This window comes from Patagioenas fasciata, chromosome 30, assembly GCF_037038585.1.
Source record: "Patagioenas fasciata isolate bPatFas1 chromosome 30, bPatFas1.hap1, whole genome shotgun sequence".
Classification (NCBI taxonomy): Eukaryota; Metazoa; Chordata; class Aves; order Columbiformes; family Columbidae; genus Patagioenas; species Patagioenas fasciata.
In genome coordinates, this window is record NC_092549.1 from 3,452,449 (window position 1) to 3,476,101 (window position 23,653).

The 23,653-nt window shown below is 61.8% G+C and overlaps 2 protein-coding genes across 9 annotated transcripts in view; both read right to left on the minus strand.

The window, feature by feature from the left end:
- Nucleotides 1-378: 378 nt before the first annotated feature.
- The window catches only part of LOC136112753 (cell adhesion molecule 3), a 33,062-nt gene continuing 9,787 nt past the window's right edge, over nucleotides 379-23,653 (minus strand). The window contains exons 2-11 of one of the 8 annotated variants that reach the window (XM_071800443.1): nucleotides 17,905-18,045; nucleotides 17,611-17,763; nucleotides 16,581-16,718; nucleotides 15,169-15,339; nucleotides 14,849-14,939; nucleotides 13,720-13,889; nucleotides 11,522-11,644; nucleotides 9,746-9,871; nucleotides 9,366-9,424; nucleotides 5,546-8,985 (exon numbers count right to left, since the gene is read on the minus strand). In XM_071800443.1, the coding sequence (XP_071656544.1) occupies nucleotides 8,974-8,985; nucleotides 9,366-9,424; nucleotides 9,746-9,871; nucleotides 11,522-11,644; nucleotides 13,720-13,889; nucleotides 14,849-14,939; nucleotides 15,169-15,339; nucleotides 16,581-16,718; nucleotides 17,611-17,763; nucleotides 17,905-18,045 (1,184 nt within the window). In that variant the 3' untranslated portion in view covers nucleotides 5,546-8,973. Of the gene's footprint in view, nucleotides 1,764-1,932; nucleotides 2,071-5,545; nucleotides 8,986-9,358; nucleotides 9,425-9,745; nucleotides 9,872-11,521; nucleotides 11,645-12,850; nucleotides 13,344-13,719; nucleotides 13,890-14,848; nucleotides 14,940-15,168; nucleotides 15,340-16,580; nucleotides 16,719-17,610; nucleotides 17,764-17,904; nucleotides 18,046-23,653 lie in introns of those variants that run through there. The other 7 variants (XM_065857595.2, XM_065857597.2, XM_065857596.2 and 4 more) reach the window with 7 other exon arrangements.
- On the minus strand, nucleotides 2,993-4,901 carry ACKR1 (atypical chemokine receptor 1 (Duffy blood group)). Its single transcript, XM_065857657.2, has 2 exons — nucleotides 4,703-4,901; nucleotides 2,993-4,322 (listed from the first exon to the last, which is right to left on the minus strand). Exons 1-2 carry the CDS (start codon nucleotides 4,721-4,723, stop codon nucleotides 3,402-3,404), a joined length of 942 nt encoding a protein of 313 aa, XP_065713729.1. The 5' UTR covers nucleotides 4,724-4,901; the 3' UTR covers nucleotides 2,993-3,401.

The following is a 23,653-nucleotide window of genomic DNA, read 5'->3' on the forward strand; positions in this document are numbered from 1 at the left end:
CCCCCCCCACGGGAGTGGGACCCCCGGGTGGCCTCAGCCCCTTCCTCCTCTGCCCTTAACGAGTTTTCTGATTAATTACAGGAGCTCCGGCAAGGACCGTTTGCTGCTTTTCAAACCCGTTTGTTCACTGATGCGGTGCTGGGCGGGTTTGGGGGGTTGCACAGCGGGAAAGGGGGGGTCACAGCCATGGCGGCTGCGGCTCGTCCAGGATGGCGCTGGGTTCCCCTTCTCCAGCTGAGGACGGGGCTGTTGTGCGTGGCCTCCATCACCTCCGTGCTGGAGATCCTGCTGTGGTTTAACATGAGGTGGTGATTAAACCACGCAGCCGCTCACTCACCCGATAGGGGAGAGAATCCAAAGGGAAGGGAGAAACTGGGATTGAGATAAACACAGTTTAATAAAATAACAAAATACTAATAAACTACTAATAAATGTATATATAGAATAGGAATAAAAGGTGCTCAAGGCAATTCCTCACGAACACGCTGAGCAGCCGGTGCCAGGAAACGGCACCTGGTCCCACAGCCCATCCCAGAGAGAGAAAAGAGGGGAAAAGGCAGAAGAGCCCAGAGGCCTCTGCAAAATGGCAAAAAACCCAACTAAACGTCCCGACCAAAACGGCTCGATAGCAAGAGATGGCAGAAGAAGAGCAAAAGGGAGCTACTTAAGAGTAACTTCAGTAATTAGCGTGACACTAATGGGCTGGAACACTGTGATTGCTCAGTGTGGGTGTCAGTCCGGCTCTGTCCGTCCATCCCCTTCCTCGCTGCCTCACCCCTGTGGGCAGAGCTCAGCGCCCTTGGCTCTCAGAGCAGAGCAATTAAACACATTAATTAACTCTGTGCTGGGCTGGTACCTCTTGTTCCCAAACTAAGCCCGAATAACGAGCGATGGGAAAGAAAGGTTTGTAACTGCATGAGGAGAATGAACCCGTTTTCAGCCAAACCAGCACATTCAGGATGAGATTTCCCCCTCAAAGTGCTGCTGGGCGCTGACACCGCCCCCGCTCCCCCCGCTTCCCATTGAGCCAAAACCTCCCCATGTGGCGACCGGAGCTCCGTTTGGCGGATTATAGAGGCAAAGAGGTGACGGGGAGGGGACACCGGGGGCTGAGGCCACCCCAGCCCCACGCCCGGCCGGCTCTCACGGCCCCAGCGCCTCCCGCAGCCGCGGCTTCACCACCACGTCGCCCTTCACCTCGTAGCTCAGGCTCTTCCACGCCAGGACGGCGGGCGGCAGGCGCAGGGACAGGTACGCCGCCCGCATCTTGTCCGGGGACAGCCCCGTGTCCCACAGGTAGACATCAGCCAGCTCGCCCGAGAACGAGTTATAGACGTCGAAGCCGCCCCCGAAGGCGTCCTGCTCCTGCCCCAGCAGGATGGCCGCCTCGGCGCCCACCGCGTAGCCCCTCTGCAGCCCCTTGCGCGGCCAGGGCTTCCCGTTGAGCCAAAACTCGGCGATGCCGGTGGCCGATTCCCAGCTGGCGCACACGTGCTCCCAGTCCCCGCGGCCCTCGGGGACGCGGAAGGTGACGAACTTGCCCCCCACGTAGAAGCGGTACTCGCCGGGTTTGGGCTTGAAGAGCAGGATCTCGTTGTCCTGCGCCTTGGTGGCGTAGGAGAAGAGGCTGTGCGGCCGCGCCAGCTCGGTGTAGGACCGCAGGCACAGCGTGAAGTTGTGCAGCGGCTGCTCCAGCCCGGCCCTCAGCACCACGTAGGCATCGCTGGGGTCCTTCCGGAACACAAACACCTTTCGGTACAGGTCTGGGGGCAAAAGAGGGGGCGCAATGGGATGCTGGGGGTCCTGCAGCCCCCTCTGAGCCTTCCCTGTTCTGGGTGACCCGCTGATGTCCCCTCTGCTCAGCACAGCAACCCCCAGACTCCAAGAGCTGCTGCCGTGTCCCCCCATCCCGTCCCCCAGTGTCCCCCCTACCTTCCTGTGCCATCATCCCCGAGAGCCCGGCCAGGACGGTGACCCAGAGCTGCAGCCGGCCCATGGTCCTGGTGCCGGCAGAGGAGCCGCCTCGGCGCGGGGCTCCCCGCTGGGTTTATGAACCGGAGGATGGGATCGGAGCCACGTCCCCCCAGCCCCGTCCCCCCCGGTGCTGGCACGGCGCCGATTTCGCGCTGTCACGCGGCCGGGTCACCCGCCCGCACGGGGCTCCCTTGGAGCTGTGCCCCCCGCCTCGTGGCTTCACCCCCGTCCTCTCATCCAAACCCCCCGGGAGCCATTTGGTTTGAGCACAATTGGTCCAAGAAGCACAGGGGAAGCTGCCCCGGCCCCCTCACCCCCATTCCGGGCACATCCCCGGGCTCTGCCCCCTCCGTCGTGGGCAAACGGAGCCTGGAGCCGGAGCTGTGGGCACCAGGTGGCAGAAGAAACCGCAGCAAAGCGGAGCAGCTTGCGAGGGCGTCCGTGGTCTGGGCATCTTCTGAGGGCGTCCGTGTGTCCTGCAAGCGGACCTGGCCGTTGTGCAGAGCTGCTGGGGAAGGGGGTGGATTTTGGCTCCACAATGGTGGAGCCGGGTGGGGGTCAGGGCCCTCGCACGGGTACCCTGAGAGGCACAGGGTGACAGCGGGGTGCGCTCCGCTCCCCATTTTGGGGACAAGGTGGGCTCGCTCCCCACTGAGTCAGCCCCCAGTTCCCCAGGGATGAGCCCCCGGGTCCCGCGGGGTTTGGCTCAACCGGGGCAGCTCCTGCGTGCTCCACGCCGGCCCCACGGGCGGGCAGGTCCCGGCCACACCCTCACTCCCCTCCGCTATCCCCCCGTGCACTCCCGTGTCACGTCCCCCGCGCCTCGTGACCGCACGCGGCCGTCCCTCGTGGCCTCCGGCGCCGGATCTCGATCACCTCGCTTTCCAGTAATAACACTGCGGAGCTCCGTGATGAGCTTTTCCTGCTCGTTCGGAGCCACGAGGAACACGCGCCCCCCACTTCCCGGCCCCCGACCCCGGGGAGCGCGGCCGGAGGTGCTGGATGTCACCCCCGTGCCCCCCGGTCCCCGCCGTCAACCGCGCTTGGCGAGCGGCTCTCACAGACGTTTACATTGGGTTTAATTCCCGCTGGCCGATCTGGATGCGACGCTTATCTCGGCTTCTCAGGAGGGAGCGGAAAATCCCATTGCTTCCCATCATCACCGCCCTGTCTGCCTCCGGAATCCTTATAGAGCTGGGGGGCCCTGCGGGAACGTGGGGCTGACACCCCCCGGGGGGTCAGGGGATGCTTGAGGCACCCATGGCCATCCCCATTGGGCAAAGCGGGGTGTTTGGCCCCAAACATCAGAGCTGGGATGCTGAGGAATGGGATGGAGAGAGGCGCCAAGCCTGGGAGCGGCATCACCCTCCCATGGGGCTGGTGGGGACACTGAGGGGACCAGGAGCTGGCGTGGGGACCTCGGGAGCTCAGCAGCTGGCGCCGGCGCCATCCCCGCGGCGGCAGAGCCGTGCGGTGAGCAGGACCGCGGGCCCCAAGCAGCAGTGCAGCACCCCCAGCCCCTCGCTCAGCCCCAGCGCGTAGTCGAAGCGCTCGAAGGTGCCGCAGGTGGGCTGCAGCACCCGGGCGCGCAGCAGGAAATCCACGGCCAGCCCCACGCCGTACGGCACCCAGAGCCCGAAGAACAGGCAGCCGGCTCCAGCGCCCGCCCGCAGCCGCGGCACGGCCAGCGCGGCCGCCAGCAGCGCCGCCGGCAGCAGCAGGAAGAGCCCGACGCAGAGGCCGAGGTAAAGCAGGTAGAGCGGCGAGAGGACGTCCACGCTCCGGCGGACGCAGCTCATCCCCGGAGCCGCCGCCGTGCCGCTGGTGAGAGCCGCCGGTGCCGCCAGCGCCAGCGCCCCGGCCCACGCCGCCACGGCCAAGCGGCGGCTGCGGGGGTCCCAGCGGCACCAGGCGTTGCCGCAGCAGCACCCGCTGCCCAGCAGCAGCCCCTGCGCGAAGAGGCTCCAGTGCCACAGCAGGTGGGTGACCCTGCACAGCGCCCCCCCCAGCCGCCAGCCCTGCCCGGCGCCCACCGCCACGGCCGGCAGCACCGCGGCGAACAGGCCCATGGCCACGGCCAGCTGGGCCACCAGCGCGCGGCTGCGGGGCCAGCACCAGCCATGGGGCCGCTTGGCCAGCGCCACCAGCAGCGCCCCGGTGCCCACGGCGGCCGCGGCGCAGGTGACGGCCAGGAACGGGGGGGCCACGCGCTGGAAGACGGGACAGTACTGGTTGTGGCAGGGCGCGGCGTCATAGTCCGGGTCGGTCACGTTGTTGTCGTCGTAGGACAAGTTGCCCATGATGTCCAGCAGGTCCAGGGAGGTCTCGCTCTCCAGGACGCCGGGGCTCTGCGAACGAAGGCGCGCGGTGTCACGCGGGGATGTCCCCATGTCACGCGGGGATGTCCCCACGTCCCACGGCATCACTTGAAGTGTCCCCTGCATTGAGCCGCCGCTCCCCACCGTGCGGCGCCCAGGGATCCGCGCACAACCCCGGTGTGGGCTGAGCGAGTTTATCAGGGATGGCCACACCGTGGCGAGGGGACAACGCCTGCGGGTGACACCTCGAGCGCCGTGGGGCTGTCCCACCGCGCGTGGAAGCCCCAATTCCCTTCCCGCCTCAAAGCAGGGACGCAAACCCTGCGGTGGGCGAGCGCGAACCCCACCGAGCGCTCCGCATGCGGCTCCGTGTCCGGCAGGGTGGGAAAGCACCGGGGAGAGACACTCACCACCAGGATGCAGTTGCCCATGATGCGTCCCCCGGTCTGCAGCTGCTCCTGTGCTTTTGGGGTCTCCGGTGGGTGCTGTGCACCACAGTGGGGTGCACACGCGGGGTGCACGTTTGGGGTGCACACGCGGGGTGCACGTTTGGGGTGCACACACAGGGTGCACGTTTGGGGTGCACACACGGGGTGCACGCTCTCCGAAAGGCACCGTGCACGGCTGCGCTATGGAGATAAGAACCGCCTGCTCAACCCACCCAGCCGGGCACTCCCCTCTGCCAGGGCCCGAAGGAAACGGCGGCGCCGGCGCTGCCGGGAAAGCGGCTGAGCCGCCATGGCCAGCCCGCGATTTCTCGAGCAGGAAACAATCACTTCTTGGCAGAACACCTGAAATTAATTAGGAACCGTGTTTACGGGCGCCCCGGCCGCGCGGGTGCTCCCGGTGCTGGCTGGGGCTCAGGCGTGCGCGGTGTCACCCGTGGGGCGCAGGATGGACCGCGTGGGCACGGGGTGGCCCAGGGGACCCTCCGGGTGCATTCCGGGTCCTGTATGCCAAGGGAATCCCCAGATTTCCCATGGGACATCCCGTGGGGACACCAGATGCTGTGGGGTCACCATGGGCTGATAATGCGGGGGGAGCTGGGGGTCATGGGCTGGGTGTCTGCGGTGGGGTCTGGGGGATGTAGATGGGGAGATTTGGGGCTGAAAGGTAATGCGGGGGTTCTGGGGGCACGGGGGTGATGGCCGCTGTGTTTTGGGGGGTCAGGAGTTGATGTTTTTGGGGGGCTCCGTGTCCCCACGCGCCACGTCCGTCCCCTCCCCAAGCAGAAGCAGAGACACTCAGGCAGGTAACGTGTGTAATCCAGATATATTTATAGGATTATTTTCCAAGATTAGCACAGGATATTAGAAAGGTTATAAAGTCACATCAAACGTTCGTCGTCTCCCTTTGTATGTACACACAAGAACACAGCACAACACCACAGACCGTCCTCTGCCCGCTGCCCCACGGCGTCTCCAGAGCTCCCCACTGATATGGCTTTCGTGTCTATTGAGAGTTCAGTGCCACGGCCGGCGAGCGGGAGGAAACGAGCCCGGCCAGAACCGGGGCCCCGGATCCTCCTCGCCCCCCCAAGCGCCGTCCTGGCCACACCGCGGCTCCCCAGGCCCCGGTTTGCTGGGTGCCAGCGGCGCCGGACACGAGCCTGGCGCCCCCTCTTTGCTGCGGCACCGCGGCCACGTCGCCCCACCGAGGTGCAGCTTCTCACCCCTTCGCGCCACCTCTCGCACCCACGGCCGGCCCCGTGCGCCGCGTCACCGCGCCGAGGCACAACGGGGCGTCCCCATGCTCCGTGGCTCTGTGCTCCTCCTCGCGCCCGTGCTGCAGTCACCGCGTCGCTCCCAGCGCCCGCCGCACCCCCAAAACCTATTTGTCTGTGCCCCCCAAAGCGGTTTCTCCATCCAAACACCCTCCGTTGGCAGCACCGCGGGTGTCGCCGTCACCGATGTGCCCGTCGCATCTCCCTGTGCAAGCTCAGCTCCCACCTCCCCATCCCTGGGGATCAACCCCCCCCTTCCCTCCCAGAGCCCCGAGTCGGGGTTTGCTTTGTGTCCATCTACAGCGCGTAGATTTACGACGAGATTAAACCGTGCTTGAAAAACACGTCCTTGCGGTTTTTATTTGAAGGAATTTACGCCTGTTCGATAGCGGGTGTTAAAAAACCATCGGCCGAGCGTCAGGCAGCGGCGCCCGGTGCGCGGTTAACGGCGCCCACAACCGCAGCGCTACCCCCGGCAGCGAGGGCCGCGGTCCTTGAAACGAGCTCGGAGCATCCTCCTCCTCCAAAGAGATGGGAAGGGACGACATGGAGAAAACCGCCGGTTTTCTTTGCCCGGTAGGACGGAGGTTTCGTGCCCTTGAACCGTGAACCCGCTCGCCCCCGTGCCACAAATGTGTCCCTTGCTCGCCCCCGTGCCACAAACGCGTCCCTTGCTCGCCCCCGTGCCACAAACGCGTCCCTTGCTCACCACTGTGCCCATCACCTGGTTGTGCCTCCTCTTCCTCATCTGCTCAGCTCCAGCCCCCTCGTGCCCGCATTGTGCCCCACATGGGACCCCACCAGTGATGTTCCCCACACCCCCATGGCTTCTCCTCCTTCCTCTCCTCCTCCAGACAACCCGAAATCCAAGGGGTGCGCAGCTGCAAACCCCTCGTGTCCGCACCGGGAGATGCTGGAAAACCTCATAGTGGGGGTGAATTACAGGTCCTGGCTCCCCAGGGGGGTCCTGCGGATATTGGGGTGTGCAGCCCCCGCAGCCCCAGCCTGTGGGCGTGTGGTTGGGGACCCTGGGGACGCGCTGGAGAGGTTGGGGAGGCTGCTCGGTTTTGTCTTGGAAGAGATGGTGACGCGGTAAGAGGGTGGATGAGCCCCCCAAAGCCTCCTTGGAGACCCCCAAAGGCTCCTCGGAGACCCCCAGAGCCTCCTTGGAGACCCCCAAAGCCTCCTTGGAGACCCCCAAAGCCTCCTCGGAGAACCCAAAGCCTCCTTGGAGACCCCCAAAGCCTCCTTGGAGAACCCCAAAGGCTCTTCAGAGACCCCCAAAGCCTCCTCGGAGAACCCCAAAGGCTCCTTGGAGACCCCCAGCGCCTCCTTGGAGAACCCCAAAGGCTCCTCGGAGAACCCCAAAGCCTCCTTGGAGAACCCAAAGCCTCCTCAGAGAACCCCAAAGCCTCCTCAGAGAACCCCAAAGCCTCCTCAGAGAACCCCAAAGCCTCCTTGGAGAACCCCAAAGCCTCCTTGGAGAACCCCAAAGCCTCCTCAGAGAACCCCAAAGCCTCCTCAGAGAACCCCAAAGCCTCCTTGGAGAACCCAAAGCCTCCTTGGAGAACCCCAGAGCCTCCTTGGAGACCCCCAAAGCCTCCTTGGAGAACCCCAAAGGCTCCTTGGAGAACCCCAAAGCCTCCTTGGAGACCCCCAAAGCCTCCTTGGAGACCCCCAGAGCCTCCTTGGAGAACCCCAAAGGCTCCTTGGAGAACCCCAAAGCCTCCTTGGAGACCCCCAGAGCCTCCTTGGAGAGCCCACGCTACCGAGACGCTAAACCCAGGCATTTTGGCCACTGTTGGCTGCAGCTCTTGGAGCCGAGGGGAAGCGGCCTTTTCCGAGCCCTGGGGAGGCGGACGAGCAGCTCCAAGCAGCAGCTCCATCTTGGGCAAGCGAATCAACCCCAGGTCCTGCACCGCCCTGGGCTGCATCCCCAGCCCAGCACCGGCCGTGTCACCTCTGTCCGGAGCCACCCGCAGGGTCCAAACCCCCTTTTGTATGGTGGAGCGGAGCGGCGACGGCCACGGCCCGCCCCCCCCGCACTGAACATCTCAATAGATGGGTTTAAATCGACGTTTCCAAATGTGAGAATTTGTCAAGTTGAGGCTTCGTTTGTTTCTCTCTGGATTCGCCCCCCCCGAGACCAAACCTCCCCCCGACTCCCGCTGGGGTGGGACCGAGGAGCCGCAGCACCCAGTGTATCCAGGGGTCTCGGCGGTTCCCACCCTGGAAGCTCAGCCCCCCCGTCACACCCGTACCGCACGAGGACAGATCTCCCTCCCAATGGACACTTGGACAAGAACCACCAAGGACAAAATCACATTTGGGGCCTGGGGTCCCCCCCGTTTGACCCCAGAGCCGCGTCCCGGCCGGGGAAGCAACGGGAACGCACCGGAGCCGATTTATATCCTTGGATGTCAAACCAAAAATGGAGAGAAAGAAAAGGAAAAGAGCTACGTGGACCCCAGCCCCACATCCCAACCGAGGGCCCGAAAGCAAAGTGCAGCCACAAAACCAAAGCAAAGGTCCAAAGGAAGAAGGAAAGTCGCTCACTCACTGGTTGGTCTGTGTTTGGTGCCAGTGCCGGTGGCAGGGATGGAGGTGCAAGCAAGCAAATGGGGCCGCGGCGTTCGCTGTTCGTAGTAGGAACGTTTTGTACAAGTTCAACAAGAAGCATCACGTCTCAGGCCGGTCGCTCTCCGCTCTCTGTCCCGCCATCCCTCTGTCCGTCCGTCCGTCTGCCCGCGCCGGGCACGTGAAAATCTGTTGGGTTGAGTGGGGTTTGTGGTCTGGTTTCCGTTTCCGTCGGGGTCTGTTGGCTCCGTTTCGCGCTCTCTCCCGCGCTCCCCTAGATGAAATACTCCTTCTTGTCGTCGCCGCCGCTCTGGCCGCCCTCGGCGTTGATGATGGCGGTGTCGGCATCCGGGGCGTCGTCCGAGCCCTTGGCCTCGTGGGTCAGGTAGGTGCCTGGGTGGGGAGAGGGGGCAGCGTCACGGGGTTGGGGTCGCTCTGCACCCCGCTCCCAAAACAAGCTGGGCCGCCCGGAGGGGCCGTGGGGCAGAGCTGCAAAGTCCTTTGGGTTTGGCCTGCAATGGAAAAGTCACCGGTTTCCCTGAGTTGGAGCACTTTGGCCGCTCGAGTTATCGTGGTTTCCAGCCAGAAGGTGAAGCTGCGTCCCCACCAGGCTCACGCGCCCTCCCCGCATCCCTGTCCCGCAGAAAACCGGAGGGTTTCTCTGCCAAAATGCTGCCTGTGGGGAGGCTCCGGCTCCTGGTAGCCCCGCGGTAGCCCCGGTGCGGCGTGGGGCAGAGGCGACAGGGGATGGGGGGCTCTTACTCACACATCACCTCTGCGGGGTTTTGCCGATGTCTGGATGTGACCGTCTCCCCGTGTCTTATGCACAAACCTGCCAGGCGGACGAAAAGGCCAGGGATGGGGAGATGGAAATGGCGGGGGGGGAAGGTGGAGGGTGCGAGGGATGGAGAGGGAGGTGGGGACAGCGGCACCGGGGTCGCGGCGCAGCGGGTGCCAAACCGTGGAGAGACGGAGGAGCGGGGTCGACGCTGCGTCCGCCCGGTGCTGCGAGGACTCGCTGCGGTGCCTCCGCAGCAGCCCCCAAGCCCTGAGCGCTCCGCCGGGTTTCTATGGGGTGTGCAGGACGTCCCTTGGCCCCTGCCCCACGCTGGCGCTCACTGGGGACGCAGCCCGGCTCCCCGGGACCCCGTACCTTTGTGCCTGATCAGGTAGTGCCCCAGCACGATGAGGAGACTGAGGAGGAGGAAGACGATGACGGCGACCACCCCGCCGATCAGCGCGTGGTACGTGCTGGAGGTGGAGGGCACCGGGCTGGCATCTGCTCAGACAGAGGGAGAGAAAACAGAGGAGACGGTGAGGACGCGGCAGGGGCTGCTGCTCATCCCACGGGTGCCCTGGGGCGCCCATCCTGTCCTGCTGGGCTCCATCGGCTCGATCCTGCTGCAGATGAGAGCTGGGAGCGAGGGGAGGGGAGGGAAGGTGGTGGGGGAAGCGAGGAGGGGAAAGCGACGGCCGTCGGTGTTGGATCCTGGGGGAGTGAGCCACAGGATCCCAGATTGTGAGGGGTTGAAGGGCCCTGGAAAGCCCATCCAGTGCAATCCCCCCGGAGCAGGAACACCCAGCTGAGGTTCCACAGGAAGGGGTCCAGGGGGTTTGAATGTCTGCAGAGAAGGAGACTGCACAACCTCCCTGGGCAGCCTGGGCCAGGCTCTGCCACCCTCACCCCCAACAAGTTGCTTCTCATCTTCCAGTGGAACCTCCTGTGTTCCAGTTTGCACCCATTGCCCCTTGTCCTGTCACTGGTGTCACCCAGCAGAGCCTGGCTCCATCCTCCTGACACTGCCCCTTTCCATATTGATCACCAGCAATGAGTCCCCCCTCAGTCTCCTCTTCTCCAGCTCCAGAGCCCCAGCTCCCTCAGCCTTTCCTCACACGGGAGATGCTCCACTCCCTCCAGCATCTTGGTGGCTGCGCTGGACTCTCTCCAGCAGTTCCCTGTCCTTCTGGAGCTGAGGGGCCACAACTGGACACAATATTCCAGGTGTGGTCTCCCCAGGGCAGAGCAGAGGGGCAGGAGAACCTCTCTGACCCACTGAGCACCCCCTTCTAACCCACCCCAGGACCTGGCTCACGATGGGACGCCCAGGCCTAGAGTCAGCCTTAGGACAGGCTCAGTGACCTGGGTGGGACACCAGCAGCACTGTGGGAACGCAGCACGAATACAGAAGCGTCCATCCCTGCAATGGGGATTCCTACAGCGTTGGGGCAGAACTCACACACCTGCACTTCCCAGGACATCCCCAATCCCTCTACTCTCCAAATTTCACCTCATACCCAAGCAAGCGCTCAAGCGTCACTTGTCACAAACTCTTATTTAGTGAGCGTGTGTTAGTGACCCCTTCCATTCCTGCCAGAGGGGAGGTGACATCCCCCGAGAGCTACAGCCCAGACCAGGTCTCTGTAAGCGAAGCGTTTGCAGCAGGACCAAGGGGTGACGACTTCTTTGTGGTCTGAGGTTCCACCCTCCGCGTCCCTCGGGCGTCACCGACGAGCCGAGCGCTACAAGGGGCCAAACGACAAACCCATTGCGCCCAGCACCTCCAGGGTGGGACAACGCACGGAGACACTTCGAGGTGGCATTCACACAGCACAGCGTGGGACACACACCGGGGAGGTGACAGGACGGGGGGACAACATCTCCCGTGGACACAAGGCACAGGTTGCTGCCACCGCAGCAGCGGGAGAGCTGGAAGGGCCGCGGCGCAGCCCACGCTCGGTGGTTTTGGCTCTTCCTGTTGTGTTACCACCACGCAAAGTGCTGAGATGGTGCGGAGCCCACGCGCACCAAGTGGCTGCACGGGGACCGGAGCCTGGTTGGGCAACATGGGATGTGGCGATGGTGGCACCATCCTCGTGTGGAGCTTCTCCCGCCGGGTCCGTAAAGAGAGAGAAAAGGAGCTTACGGTACCTTGGACGGGAGCTGGAGTGAAGGATGAAGCGGTGGTCATGGAAGCATGAGAGATGGGCTGGGAAGGGCCCGGCGGAGGGGCTGGAGTGGAGTGAACGTGTGGGGTGGGGAGCTGGGAAAGATCTGGGGAAGACGACAAAAACACAGGGACATGAATCAACCCCGGGAGGGGACAAGGAAAGGGGACCCCGGCTCCCCCCGGCCTCGTGGGACTCGCTCTTCTCAGCAGCTCCTTCCACAACCCCTTTCTCGGTCCCGCTCCTTCTCCTGCCGCCGTCCTGGGGACGTGGCCCCATGCAGCAACCCTGGGGCCCCTTCCTCCGGGAGGGACCCAGCGGTGGCTGCAAAGTGTCACCCACTGTGAGGTGCCACCTACACTGTCCTAGGCAGCCCCTCAGGGACCGGCCTGTCCTCGCTGTCACGGGTGGGCTCCAGGGCTCAGCTGATGGTGCCTGAGACTTGAGCGGCTCCGGGGAAAGAGAGGGACGATGTGACATGGAGAACGGAGCTCCTCTGCTGGGGACTGGGACACGGAGGGGATGAGGGACACCCGTGTCCTGTGTGCTCGGGGACAGTGTTGAGGGCTCTGGGTGCTGCTGTGAGCCCACGGATGGGTGCTGAGGGCTCTGGGTGCTGCTGTGAGCCCACGGATGGGTGCTGAGGGCTCTGGGTGCTGCTGTGAGCCCACAAATGGGTGCTGAGGGCTCTGGGTGCTGCTGTGAGCCCACAAATGGGTGCTGAGGGCTCTGGGTGCTGCTGTGAGCCCACGGATGGGTGCTGAGGGCTCTGGGTGCTGCTGTGAGCCCACGGATGGGTGCTGAGGGCTCTGGGTGCTGCTGTGAGCCCACGGATGGGTGCTGAGGGCTCTGGGTGCTGCTGTGAGCCCACAGATGGGTGCTGAGGGCTCTGGGTGCTGCTGTGAGCCCACAAATGGGTGCTGAGGGCTCTGGGTGCTGCTGTGAGCCCACGGATGGGTGCTGAGGGCTCTGGGTGCTGCTGTGAGCCCACGGATGGGTGCTGAGGGGTCTGTATGGGTGCTGAGGGCTCTAGGTGCCGCTGAGGGCTCTGGGTGCTGATGGCTCTGGGTGCTGTTGTGAGCCCACGGATGGGTGCCGAGGGCTCTGGGTGCTGCTGAGGGGCCATGGATGGGTGCTGAGGGCTCTGGATGGTGCTGTGAGTCCGTGGATGGGTGCTGAGGGCTCTGGATGGGTGCTATATGCTCAGAGCCGGGCTCCGAAACCAGCTCCCTGTACAGACCCCAGCCCCAGGGGCACAGCAGGGACACAGGGGGTGACAAAGGAACGACCTCACAGGGTTGGGCGCTGGGGGGCTCATTCTGGACAGGCAGAGGGGGCGGATTTGGGGACACGAGCTGCCATTGCTGCCATTGCTGCCATTGCTGCCATTGCTGCCACTGCTGCCACTGCTGCCATGCGCTCCGCTACCACAGCCACGCTGGAGGGGAGGGATGCCCAAAGCGTCCAGAACAGGAGGGGAGGACAAGGGGACAGGAACTGAGGCACCTGGGGGGGTGGAAGATGGGGAGTCCAAGGCTCGTAGCGATGGGAAGAGATTGGGCAGAAGAGGAGGTTAACGCCAAATCCAAAGCCAGAACCGCAGGGCAACGGGGTCCCACCAGCACACAGAGCCGCAGCGTGTGGATGTGGCGGGGCACAGGGACAGCAACGCGGTGACACAGCACAGCCGGGCGGGGGGGCAGCGGGGGGACAGCGCCGTGCAGGGTGACGAGCGGTGACACACTCTGGGGACAGGGGACAGGCCTCCAGAAGCTCGGGACGGGGCTCCCAGGGCACCTCGTGGTCTGGAGGGGTCAGTGATATTTGGAAATCCTCCTTGGTTCACAGAGGTGACACAACGAGGTGACAACGAGGAACACCGTTCCCCCCCACCCAGAGACTCAGCAGCATCAACCCCCCCATTGCACCCACTGCCCATTGGGGAAACGGGGACCCCAAGCCCCCAAAACCGTTCTTTGCCCATCTCAGCCCCAGGCAGCGGTTCCGCACAGCACAGGCAAGGACAGGGGGGCTGGATGTGGCTCTGCCAGCACACAGCTTCACATACACCCCCCCCCTCCCTCCACAGCCCTCCCTGCGTCCGTGCGTCCCCAAATGGGGACACACGGCCGGGACGGAGGCGGCTGCGCCCACCCGGGTGACGCCGGGCGCCCCGCTTACCGCTGACGTCCAGGTTGTACTTGGCCACGACGCTGCCCATGGAGCTGGTGGCCGTGCAGACGTAGGTGCCGCTGTCGCTCTTGTTGAGGAAGGGGAAGATGAGGACGCTGTCGGAGCTGAGCTGCAGGGGCGCGTCGCTGCCCTCCTTCTCCCACAGGAATTCCTGGGGGCTGCGGAGCGGGACGGAGCTGAGGAACCAGCACCCTCCGCAGCACCCAGGGTGGGAGGGAGAGGGTGTGCTGGTTTAACTAAAAACGGGTTCATTCTCCTCATGCAGTTACAAACCTTTCTTTTCCATCGCTCGTTATTTGGGCTTAGTTTGGGAACAAGAGGTACCAGCCCAGCACAGAGTTAATTAATGTGTTTAATTGCTCTGCTCTGAGAGCCAAGGGCACTGAGCTCTGCCCACAGGGGTGAGGCAGCGAGGAAGGGGATGGACGGACAGAGCCGGACTGACACCCACACTGAGCAATCCCAGTGTTCCAGCCCATTGGCATCGTGCTGATTATTTAAGAGTGGGGCCTTCCAGTTTCCATCTCTCTCTTCTCTTTGCTCTTTTTGGCGCAGCCGGGGGAGTTTTGGTCGGGACGTTTAGTTGGGTTTTTTGCCATTTTGCAGAGGCCTCTGGGCTTTTGTGCCTTTTCCCCTCTTTTCTCTCTCTGGGATGGGCTGTGGGACCCGGTGCCGTTTCCTGGCACCGGCTGCTCAGCGTGTTCATGGGGAATTGCCTTGACAATCTTTTATTTCTATTATATATATATTAACTAGTAACATATTAGTATTTTGTTACTTTATTAAACCACATTCATCTCAATCCCAGTTTCTCCCTTCCCTTTGATTCTCTCCCCTATTGGGTGAGCGAGCGGCTGCGTGGTCGCATTGCCAGCTCGGGTTAAACCACAACAGGGGGCAACGAGGAGTATTTAAGCAGAGGGAAATACCCCTCGAGATATGAACCAGGATGGCTCTGGTGCTCCGGGGACAGGACGTGGGCTTCACCCGTTCCCTGTGGGGCGCCCGGCCCTGCTTGGCATGGGTGCAAGGCTGCGATGCCCGGCATGAGCTCTGCGGAGGGCTATGCGGTGATTTTGGGAGGGCTGAGGAGGAGGAAGGAGAGGGGGAGCCTTACATGGGGTTGCCCTGCCCGTCACACTGCAGCTGGAGCTTCTCGCCCTCCCGCGGGTACTGGGGGTGCGGCTCAATCTTTGCTGTCGGTTTGTCTGCAAAAGGAGGAGAGGAAGAGTTGGGGGACGGTCAGTCCCTGCCCCACGCTCTGCGGGAGCCTGCATACACCCCAAAACGCCTTCCCCAAGCTCTGCGAGCGCGCCTGTGGGTGGGAGGGTGCACTGGGATGGGGGGCAGCACTTTGGGGGCAGCTCCCACGTCCCTCAGCACAGCCCCGTCCCCTTCCCCAGGCGCCCCGTCCCGTCAGCCCCACGCGGCACGTACAGTGGACCTGCAGCTTCTGCGTGGTCGACCTCTCGGCGTTCTGCAGGGACTCGTGGTCCACGGTGCAGGTCACCTCGGCTTCGTTGTCCTCCTTGGTGACGCGGAACTCCACGCGGCTGCTCACCGTGAAGGTCTTGCCGTTGGGATCCTCCACAACCTCGGTGCCTTCGTCTGTGGGGACAGGGACCGTTAGAGCTGAGGGACACGAGGCACCAGGATGACACGGCAGTGTCCCCAGGTGGCCAAAAAGGCCACCAGCACCCTGGTTTGTATCAGGAATAGCGTGGCCAGCTGGACTAGAGAAGCGATTGTGCCGCTGGTGAGGCCAAACCTTGAATCCTGTGGTTGGTTTTGGGCCCCTCACCGTAAGAAGGACATTGAAGCACTAGAGAGGGTGCATAGGAGGTGACAGAGCTGGTGAGGGGCTGGAGCACAAGGGTGATGGAGCGGCTGAGGGAGCTGGGGGTTCAGCTGGAGAACAGGAGCTGAGGGGAGACCTTCTGATCTCTGAACTGCCTGAAAGGAGCTTGGAGCCAGGGGGGTCGGGCTCTGCTCCCCAGGAACAAGCGCCAGGAGCAGAGGAAACGGCCTCAAGTTGCACCAGGGGAGGTTGAGGTTGGATTTAGGAACAATTCCTTCCCCAAAGGGCTGTGGGTGTTGGAACAGCTGCCCAGGGCAGTGCTGGAGTCACCATCCCTGGAGGGGTTGAAAAGGCATTTAGACGAGGTTCTCAGGGACATGGGTTAGTGCTGGAGTTAATTGTGGTTGGACTCAATGATCCTGAGGGTCTCTTCCAACTGAAACAATTCTATTCTATTCTTTTGAGGGATCTCCCCGGCCACTGAGCTGCATGGGGCACATTGAGAATGACAGGATCCCAGAATCTGAGGGTTGAAGGGCCCTGGAAAGCCCATCCAGTGCAACCCCCCCGGAGCAGGAACACCCAGCTGAGGTTCCACAGGAAGGGGTCCAGGCGGGTTTGAATGTCTGCAGAGAAGGAGACTCCACAACCTCCCTGGGCAGCCTGGGCCAGGCTCTGACACCCTCACCCCCAACAAGTTGCTTCTCATCTTCCAGCGGAACCTCCTGTGTTCCAGTTTGCACCCAGTGCCCCTTGTCCTGTCACTGGTGTCACCCAGCAGAGCCTGGCTCCATCCTCCTGACACTGCCCCTTTCCATCTTGATCCCCAGCAATGAGTCCCCCCTCAGTCTCCTCTTGTCCAGCTCCAGAGCCCCAGCTCCCTCAGCCTTTCCTCACACGGGAGATGCTCCACTCCCTCCAGCATCTTGGTTGTCCCATCCCTTTGTTGGCAGGAGCGCTGGACGCCAATGTGCTCCAGCACATCTGCAACCCCTGGAGCCCGCCCAGTGCTCCCCAGTCCCGCAGGGCACGGCCCCAGCGCAGCACCCACCCTTCAGCTCCTTGTTTCCCTTCTTCCACCGGAGCTGGGCTGCGGGTTTGCTGCCCGAGGAGCGGCAGGTCAGCCGGGCTATCTTCTCCTCATCGATGGGCTGCTCGTGGCCGAAGATCTGGGGCTTCTGAGGGACTCCTGGTAGAGGAGGAGGAGGAGGCAAGAAATACAACAGCCCATTAGCTGTGAGTGTGCTGCCACCCAGAGACAGACGCGCATAGAGATCTCAATAAACACAGTGAGGACGAGGTAACGGGAAGGGATATGGGAGCAGCAGAGATGAACGGTTGTACCGACAGCACCTCGCAATGTGCTGGTTTCACTGAAAACGGGTTCATTCTCCTCATGCAGTTACAAACCTTTCTCTTCCATAGCTCGTTATTTGGGCTTAGTGTGAGAACAAGAGGTACCAGCCCAGCACAGAGTTAATTGATGTGTTTAATTGCTCTGCTCTGAGAGCCAAGGGCACTGAGCTCTGCCCACAGGGGTGAGGCAGCGAGGAAGGGGATGGACGGACAGAGCCGGACTGACACCCACACTGAGCAATCACAGTGTTCCAGCCCATTGGCGTCGTGCTGATTATTTAAGAGTGGGGGCTTCCAGTTTCCATCTCTCTCTTCTCTTTGCTCTTTTTGGGCAGCCGGGGGAGTTTTGGTCGGGACGTTTAGTTGGGTTTTTTGCCATTTTGCAGAGGCCTCTGGGCTCTTCTGCCTTTTCCCCTCTTTTCTCTCTCTGGGATGGGCTGTGGGACCCGGTGCCGTTTCCTGGCACCGGCTGCTCAGCGTGTTCATGGGGAATTGCCTTGAGCATCTTTTATTCCTATTATATATATATTTACTAGTAGTGTATTAGTATTTTGTTATTTTATTCAACTGTGCTCATCTCAATCCAATTTCTCCCTTCCCTTTGGATTCTCTCCGCTATTGGGGTGAGTGAGCGGCTGTGTGGCTGCATTGCCAGCTCGGGTTAAACACACAGAGCAGCTACAAGCAGGAGATGGGGAGCAGGTTTGGGGCTCCCCATGGCTCACCCAGCACGGTGACCAGGGCCTTGGCAGTCCGCACGGGCATGGTGAAGATGGAGCAGGTGTACTCCCCCTCGTCTGACAGCACCACGTCACTGATGCTGATGGTCAGCTCGTTCGGCGTGGATCGCTCCAGCTGGATCCTGTTATCGCGCAGGGCTGGCGGAAAAGGGACAAGAGGCTCAGCACCATCACACCCCCCACGAGCTCGTGCTTTGCCCATGGTTGGACTCGGTGATCCCGATGGTCTCTTCCAACCGAAATGATTCTATGATTCTGATCCTGGAGCTGCCCACGTACCTCGTTTCTCCCCGAAGTAGAGGGTCTGCTGGGCAGGGTTGGACCACTGCAGCGAGGAGTCATCGGGGTCCTCCACCTGGCACTTGAGCACCACTGTCCCGCCGGCCACCACGGTCTCATCCGACGTCGTGGGCTGGCTCTCTGGACACAGACACAAGAGGCGAGAGGTCAGCGGGGGACACGGCACCACAGAGTGACAGAATGTGAGGGGTTGGAGGGACCTGGAAAGCCCATCCAGTGCAACCCCCCCGGAGCAGGAACACCCAGCTGAGGTTCCACAGGAAGGGGTCCAGGGGGTTTGAATGTCTGCAGAGAAGGAGACTCCACAACCTCCCTGGGCAGCCTGGGCCAGGCTCTGCCACCCTCACCCCCAACAAGTTGCTTCTCATCTTCCAGCGGAACCTCCTGTGTTCCAGTTTGCACCCATTGCCCCTTGTCCTGTCACTGGTGTCACCCAGCAGAGCCTGGCTCCATCCTCCTGACACTGCCCCTTTCCATCTTGATCCCCAGCAATGAGTCCCCCCTCAGTCTCCTCTTCTCCAGCTCCAGAGCCCCAGCTCCCTCAGCCTTTCCTCACACGGGAGATGCTCCACTCCCTCCAGCATCTTGGTGGCTGCGCTGGACTCTCTCCAGCAGTTCCCTGTCCTTCTGGAGCTGAGGGGCCACAACTGGACACAATATTCCAGGTGTGGTCTCCCCAGGGCAGAGCAGAGGGGCAGGAGAACCTCTCTGACCTAAGAGGCCTCACCTCTCCACGAGCATCACTGAGCAACCAAGTGAAGGGAGGAACACATCAGTGGCCCCAACCCACCCAGGGACAACATGGACCTGCTTCTATCAGCCTGGGCTCCCCCAGTGACCCCAACAACCCCAACAGAGCTGCAGAAGGATCAGCGGGCAGGATCTGCTGGGATGCTCCACCAGCCGCCTCCAGCAAAAGCATCCATGGCCCATTGAGCGTGGGCCTGTGGGGTGCACCCGCTGTCCTGCTCTCCGTGTCACTCCTTATGGGGACTTTCTGTTGCTCCGAAGCAGCAAGCGATGGGACAAGAGGAAACAGCCTCACGTTGCACCAGGGAGGTTGAGGGTGGAAATTTGGGGTGATTTCTCCCCAAAGGGCTGTGGGTGTTGGAACAGCTGCCCAGGGCAGTGCTGGAGTCGCCATCCCTGGAGGGGTTGAATACACAGAGATGAGGTTCTCAGGGACATGGGCTGGGGGTCTCTTCCAACCAAAACGATTCTATGACTCCCGCCACCCTTTGGCTGCACACGTCCCGTCCCACACCGCGCGTCCACAGCTCGGACGCCGTCCTTGGTCTCCTCGGGCTCCCTGCACGGCTCCGGCTGCCGAGCGGCCCAAGGGCAGCGAAGAGCAGCAGCAGGATCAGGTACCCGCGGTCGGCCCAAGGACGGCTATTTCGGGAAAGCCGACACGCGCCTGGCTCGCAGGGCACACGCCGGGCTTCCCCACGCGGCGCCGCCTGTCTCAGTATCACAGTATCACAGTATCACAGTATGTTTGGGATTGGAAGGGACCTCAAAAGCTCATCCAGTCCAATCCCCCTGCTGGAGCAGGAACGCCTGGGTGAGGTTCCACAGGAAGGTGTCCAGGTGGGTTTGAATGTCTGCAGAGAAGGAGACTCCACAACCTCCCTGGGCAGCCTGGGCCAGTGCTCTGTTACCCTCACTGAGAAGTTCTTTCTCAAATTTAAGTGGAACCTCTTGTGTTCCAGCTTGATCCCATTGCCCCTTGTCCTATCGTTTGCCACTGAGAAGAGCCTGACTCCATCCTCGTGGCACTCACCCTTTATATATTTATAAACATTAATAAGGTCACCCCTCAGTCTCCTCTTCTCCAAACTAAAGAGCCCCAGCTCGCTCAGCCTTTCTTCATAAGGGAGATGCTCCACTCCCTGAATCGTCTTCGCTGCCCTACGCTGGACCCTCTCCAGCAGTTCCCTGTCCTTCTGGAACTGAGGGGCCACAACTGGACACAATATTCCAGATGGGGTCTCACCAGGGCGGAGTAGAGGGGAAGGAGGACCTCTCTTGATCTACTGACCACCCCCCTTGTAATACACCCAAGGATGCCATTGGCCTTCCTGGCCACAAGGGCCCAGTGCTGGCTCATGGTCATCCTGTTGTCCACCAGGACCCCCAGGTCCCTTTCCCCTACACTGCTCTCTAATAGGTCATGCCCCAACCTATACTGGAACCCGGGGTTGTTCCTGCCCAGATGCAGGACTCTACACTTGCCCTTGTTAAATTCCATCAGGTTATTCCCCACCCAACTCTCCAGCCTGTCCAGGTCCCGCTGGATGGCAGCACAGCTTCCAGTGTCAGCCACTCCTCCCAGCTTGGTGTCATCAGCCCAACCGACTCAAGTTTAAGCAGCGATTCACCCCCAGGACCCCCGAGCGATCCTGCCCGTGTCCCCACGCACCCCGATGTCATGGGCGTGATGTTCGCTGCCCGCGAGAAGCTCCCGTGGTCAGGAGAGAAATGGAAGCAGCTTCAGCTGAATTTCCCCGTTTTCCACCCAGAACACCGAAGGGAAATCCTTTCTTTCGCTCACATCGCCAGCTCCCAAAGCTGCGGCAGGGAGCGGGTTGGGGAGGGCAGGAGGACGAGGCTGCCAGGCTTGGCTTGTGTTGAACTCCAGGAGAAGCTGCGCTGGAAACGCACAAATCCCCCCCTGCCCGCTGGTGGCAGCAGAAATGCAGCAAATTAGGATTAAACACATCCCAAGGCTGCAGGCTCTGCACTCAATCCCCGCCGTTTCACGCTCGCTGGTGAAGCTTCGCTCCCCTCCACCTGCCTGGGTTTGATGGGCGACCCTTGAAGAGCCTCCGGGTCCCATCTCCTTCCCCTTTCCAGGGGATGATGGAGCCCTCCCCAACACCAACCGAAGCATCCGCAGCCCATTCCCGTCCCCTGGGCACAACTCGGGCTCCTCACCAATGCATCTCCAGCTCACATCAGGTCCGGCACGGCAGGAGCTCCAGCAAGGACCATCAGGACCACAGATGCATTGGGTGAGCTCCTCCTACCCATCCCTCGGCTTGTTTTAATTTGGTTAACGATGTCTTTGTGCTGCTACGACCATAATTAGGGGATTAGGCTGTGCAAGCTGCTGTTGGCCAAACTCAAACCACTCCACCTCGGCTGTAGCTGAGGACAGGGCCTAAAACCCATGCAGAACAGACCCGATCTCTTAATTAACACAATTACCATCACCTGTCACAGCACTGGCCTCATTAAGGTATTAGCGTGGGGAGGTTAAACAGAGAAAGGTGTGTTATTGGGGGGCAGGGCCAGACGGTGCCACCCGTGTCCCATAGCTGGTGTCACCCGTGTCACATAGCCAATGACACCCAGGGTACCACAAAGACCCACGGCTGGTGACACATGGGGCAGCACACAGACCCATTGCTGGTGACACATGGGGCACCGCACAGACCCATGGATGGTGACACATGGGGCACCGCACAGACCCATGGCTGGTGACACCCAGGGCACCGCACAGACCCATGGCTGGTGACACATGGGGCACCGCACAGACCCACGGCTGGTGACACATGGGGCACCGCACAGACCCATTGCTGGTGACACATGGGGCACCACACAGACCCATTGCTGGTGACACCCAGGGCACCGCACAGACCCATTGCTGGTGACACATGGGGCACCACACAGACCCATGGCTGGTGACACATGGGGCACCACACAGACCCATGGCTGGTGACACCGAGGGCACCGCACAGACCCATGGCTGGTGACACATGGGGCACCGCACAGACCCATGGCTGGTGACACATGGGGCACCACACAGACCCATTGCTGGTGACACCCAGGGTACCACACAGCCCCATGGCTGGTGACACATGGGGCACCACACAGACCCACGGCCGGTGACATGCAGGGCACCACACAGACCCACGGCCGGTGACACCCAGGGCACCGCACAGACCCATGGATGGTGACACCACACAGCCCCATGGCTGGTGACACGAGGCACCGCACAGCCCCATAGCTCGTGACACCCAGGGCACCGCACAGCCCCATGGCCGGTGACACCACACAGCCCCATGGCTGGTGACACCACATAGACCCACGGCCGGTGACACCCAGGGCACCACACAGACCCATGGCTGGTGACACCACACAGCCCCATGGCCAGTGACACCACATAGACCCATGGCCGGTGACACCACACAGCCCCACGGCTGGTGACACCCAGGGCACCGCACAGCCCCCCGGCAGCTCCCCCTGGCCATGCTGACAATGCCCCTCTCCCTCCCCAGCCCTCAGGACCGGTCTCCAGCCCCAGGACCATGTCCTGCAGGAGCTGCGGAGCCGGCTCCCCGTGTTCTCACGCCAGCCGAGCAAAAGGGCCACGACTGCCTCTCCTCACCCACCTCCCTGCTGCCAGGGCCTATTTCTGTACTGCAGCGGCTGTTTTCCTGCCTTTTCTTACTGTCACCCCCAATCCAACCCCCTTTTCCACAAAGGATTTCTGTATGGTTGTTCTCACGTAATATATCAGCCTATATTCTTCAAAACTATTTGCTCTGGGTCTTCTGCGGGTCTGCACCGAAACCTCTGGTGCTGGCAATAGAAATCCAGATACAGGGTGGTGTTTTAGCCACAACACCGAGCGCATCCCCTGATCCTGCACCAGCGAGGCCCCGTGGAGCATTGTCCTGATTTGTTATAAACAGGTTTGTCTTTTAGTGAATTAGCTAAAGCTTCATATTAACTTCATCTTCCTGCAAGCCAGATCCATGTTTGGTAGACACAGCAATGGACGCGAGGTCATTGATCAGGATGGATGCACATCCACGAGAGGGGCGACGAGAAACAGGTGACCAAAGCCTGACCAACCGAGTACACCATCCCATCCACCTGATACTTCATAGAGAAGTGGGAGATCACGAGGATCTCGCCCCGTTTCCTTATGGCGACATCAGGAGAGGACCTTGCGAGTCGTCCCTGCCAACTGAGGCCAGTGAGAGAGTGAATCCAGCTCCGGTTGGCTGGAGAGTCCAGCCCGGGACTTCGGCTGCCGGCTTGTGAACTGAGGCCAGTGAGAGAGTGAATCCAGCTCCGGTTGGCTGGAGAGTCCAGTCCGGGACTTTGGCTGCCGGCTTGTGAACTGAGGCCAGTGACAGAGTGAATCCAGCTCCGGTTGGCTGGAGAGTCCAGTCCGGGACTTCGGCTGCCGGCTTGTGAACTGAGGCCAGTGACAGAGTGAATCCAGCTCCGGTTGGCTGGAGGATCCAGTCCGGGACTTCGGCTGCCGGCTCTGCAGTTGCCGGGACTTTCAACATTGGGTTTGTATATTTTGTATTATTTTCTCTATTTTATCAGCAGCATTAGTAAAACACTTTTAATTTTTCCAACTCCCTGTCCTTAGCGGGAAGGGGGAGACAGAGGGGGTGAAGGGGGAGAAGGGTTAACAATACATCTGCCACGGTCTTATTGTCACCCCGCAATCAAACCTCGACAATCACGCTGTTGCTGTTTGACATGGGCTCTTGTGTTGTGGTTCCTGAGGCTCCTAAGTCTCGCCTATCAGAGCTGCGTCTTGGGCTCGCCTGGTTTAGCTGTTTGCTGTTCCGTATCCTATGGGACTCGGCCGCTGCTCCGCACCCTCCGGCACGACCCAGATACGCGCTGGCCCAGCAGCCTGGAGGAACAGATGGCAAAGGGGGGACAAAGCGGCCACCCCAGGGCTGGGGACAGCGGC

What these genes read in the sequence shown, in the direction of transcription:
- ACKR1 (XM_065857657.2), bottom strand. Translation starts at nt 4,723, where the DNA reads ATGGGCAACTGCATCCTGGTG. An exon ending in TGGGCAACTGCATCCTGGTG is followed by an intron (nt 4,323 to 4,702) that starts GTGAGTGTCTCT and finishes CTTCGTTCGCAG; the next exon opens with AGCCCCGGCGTCCTGGAGAG.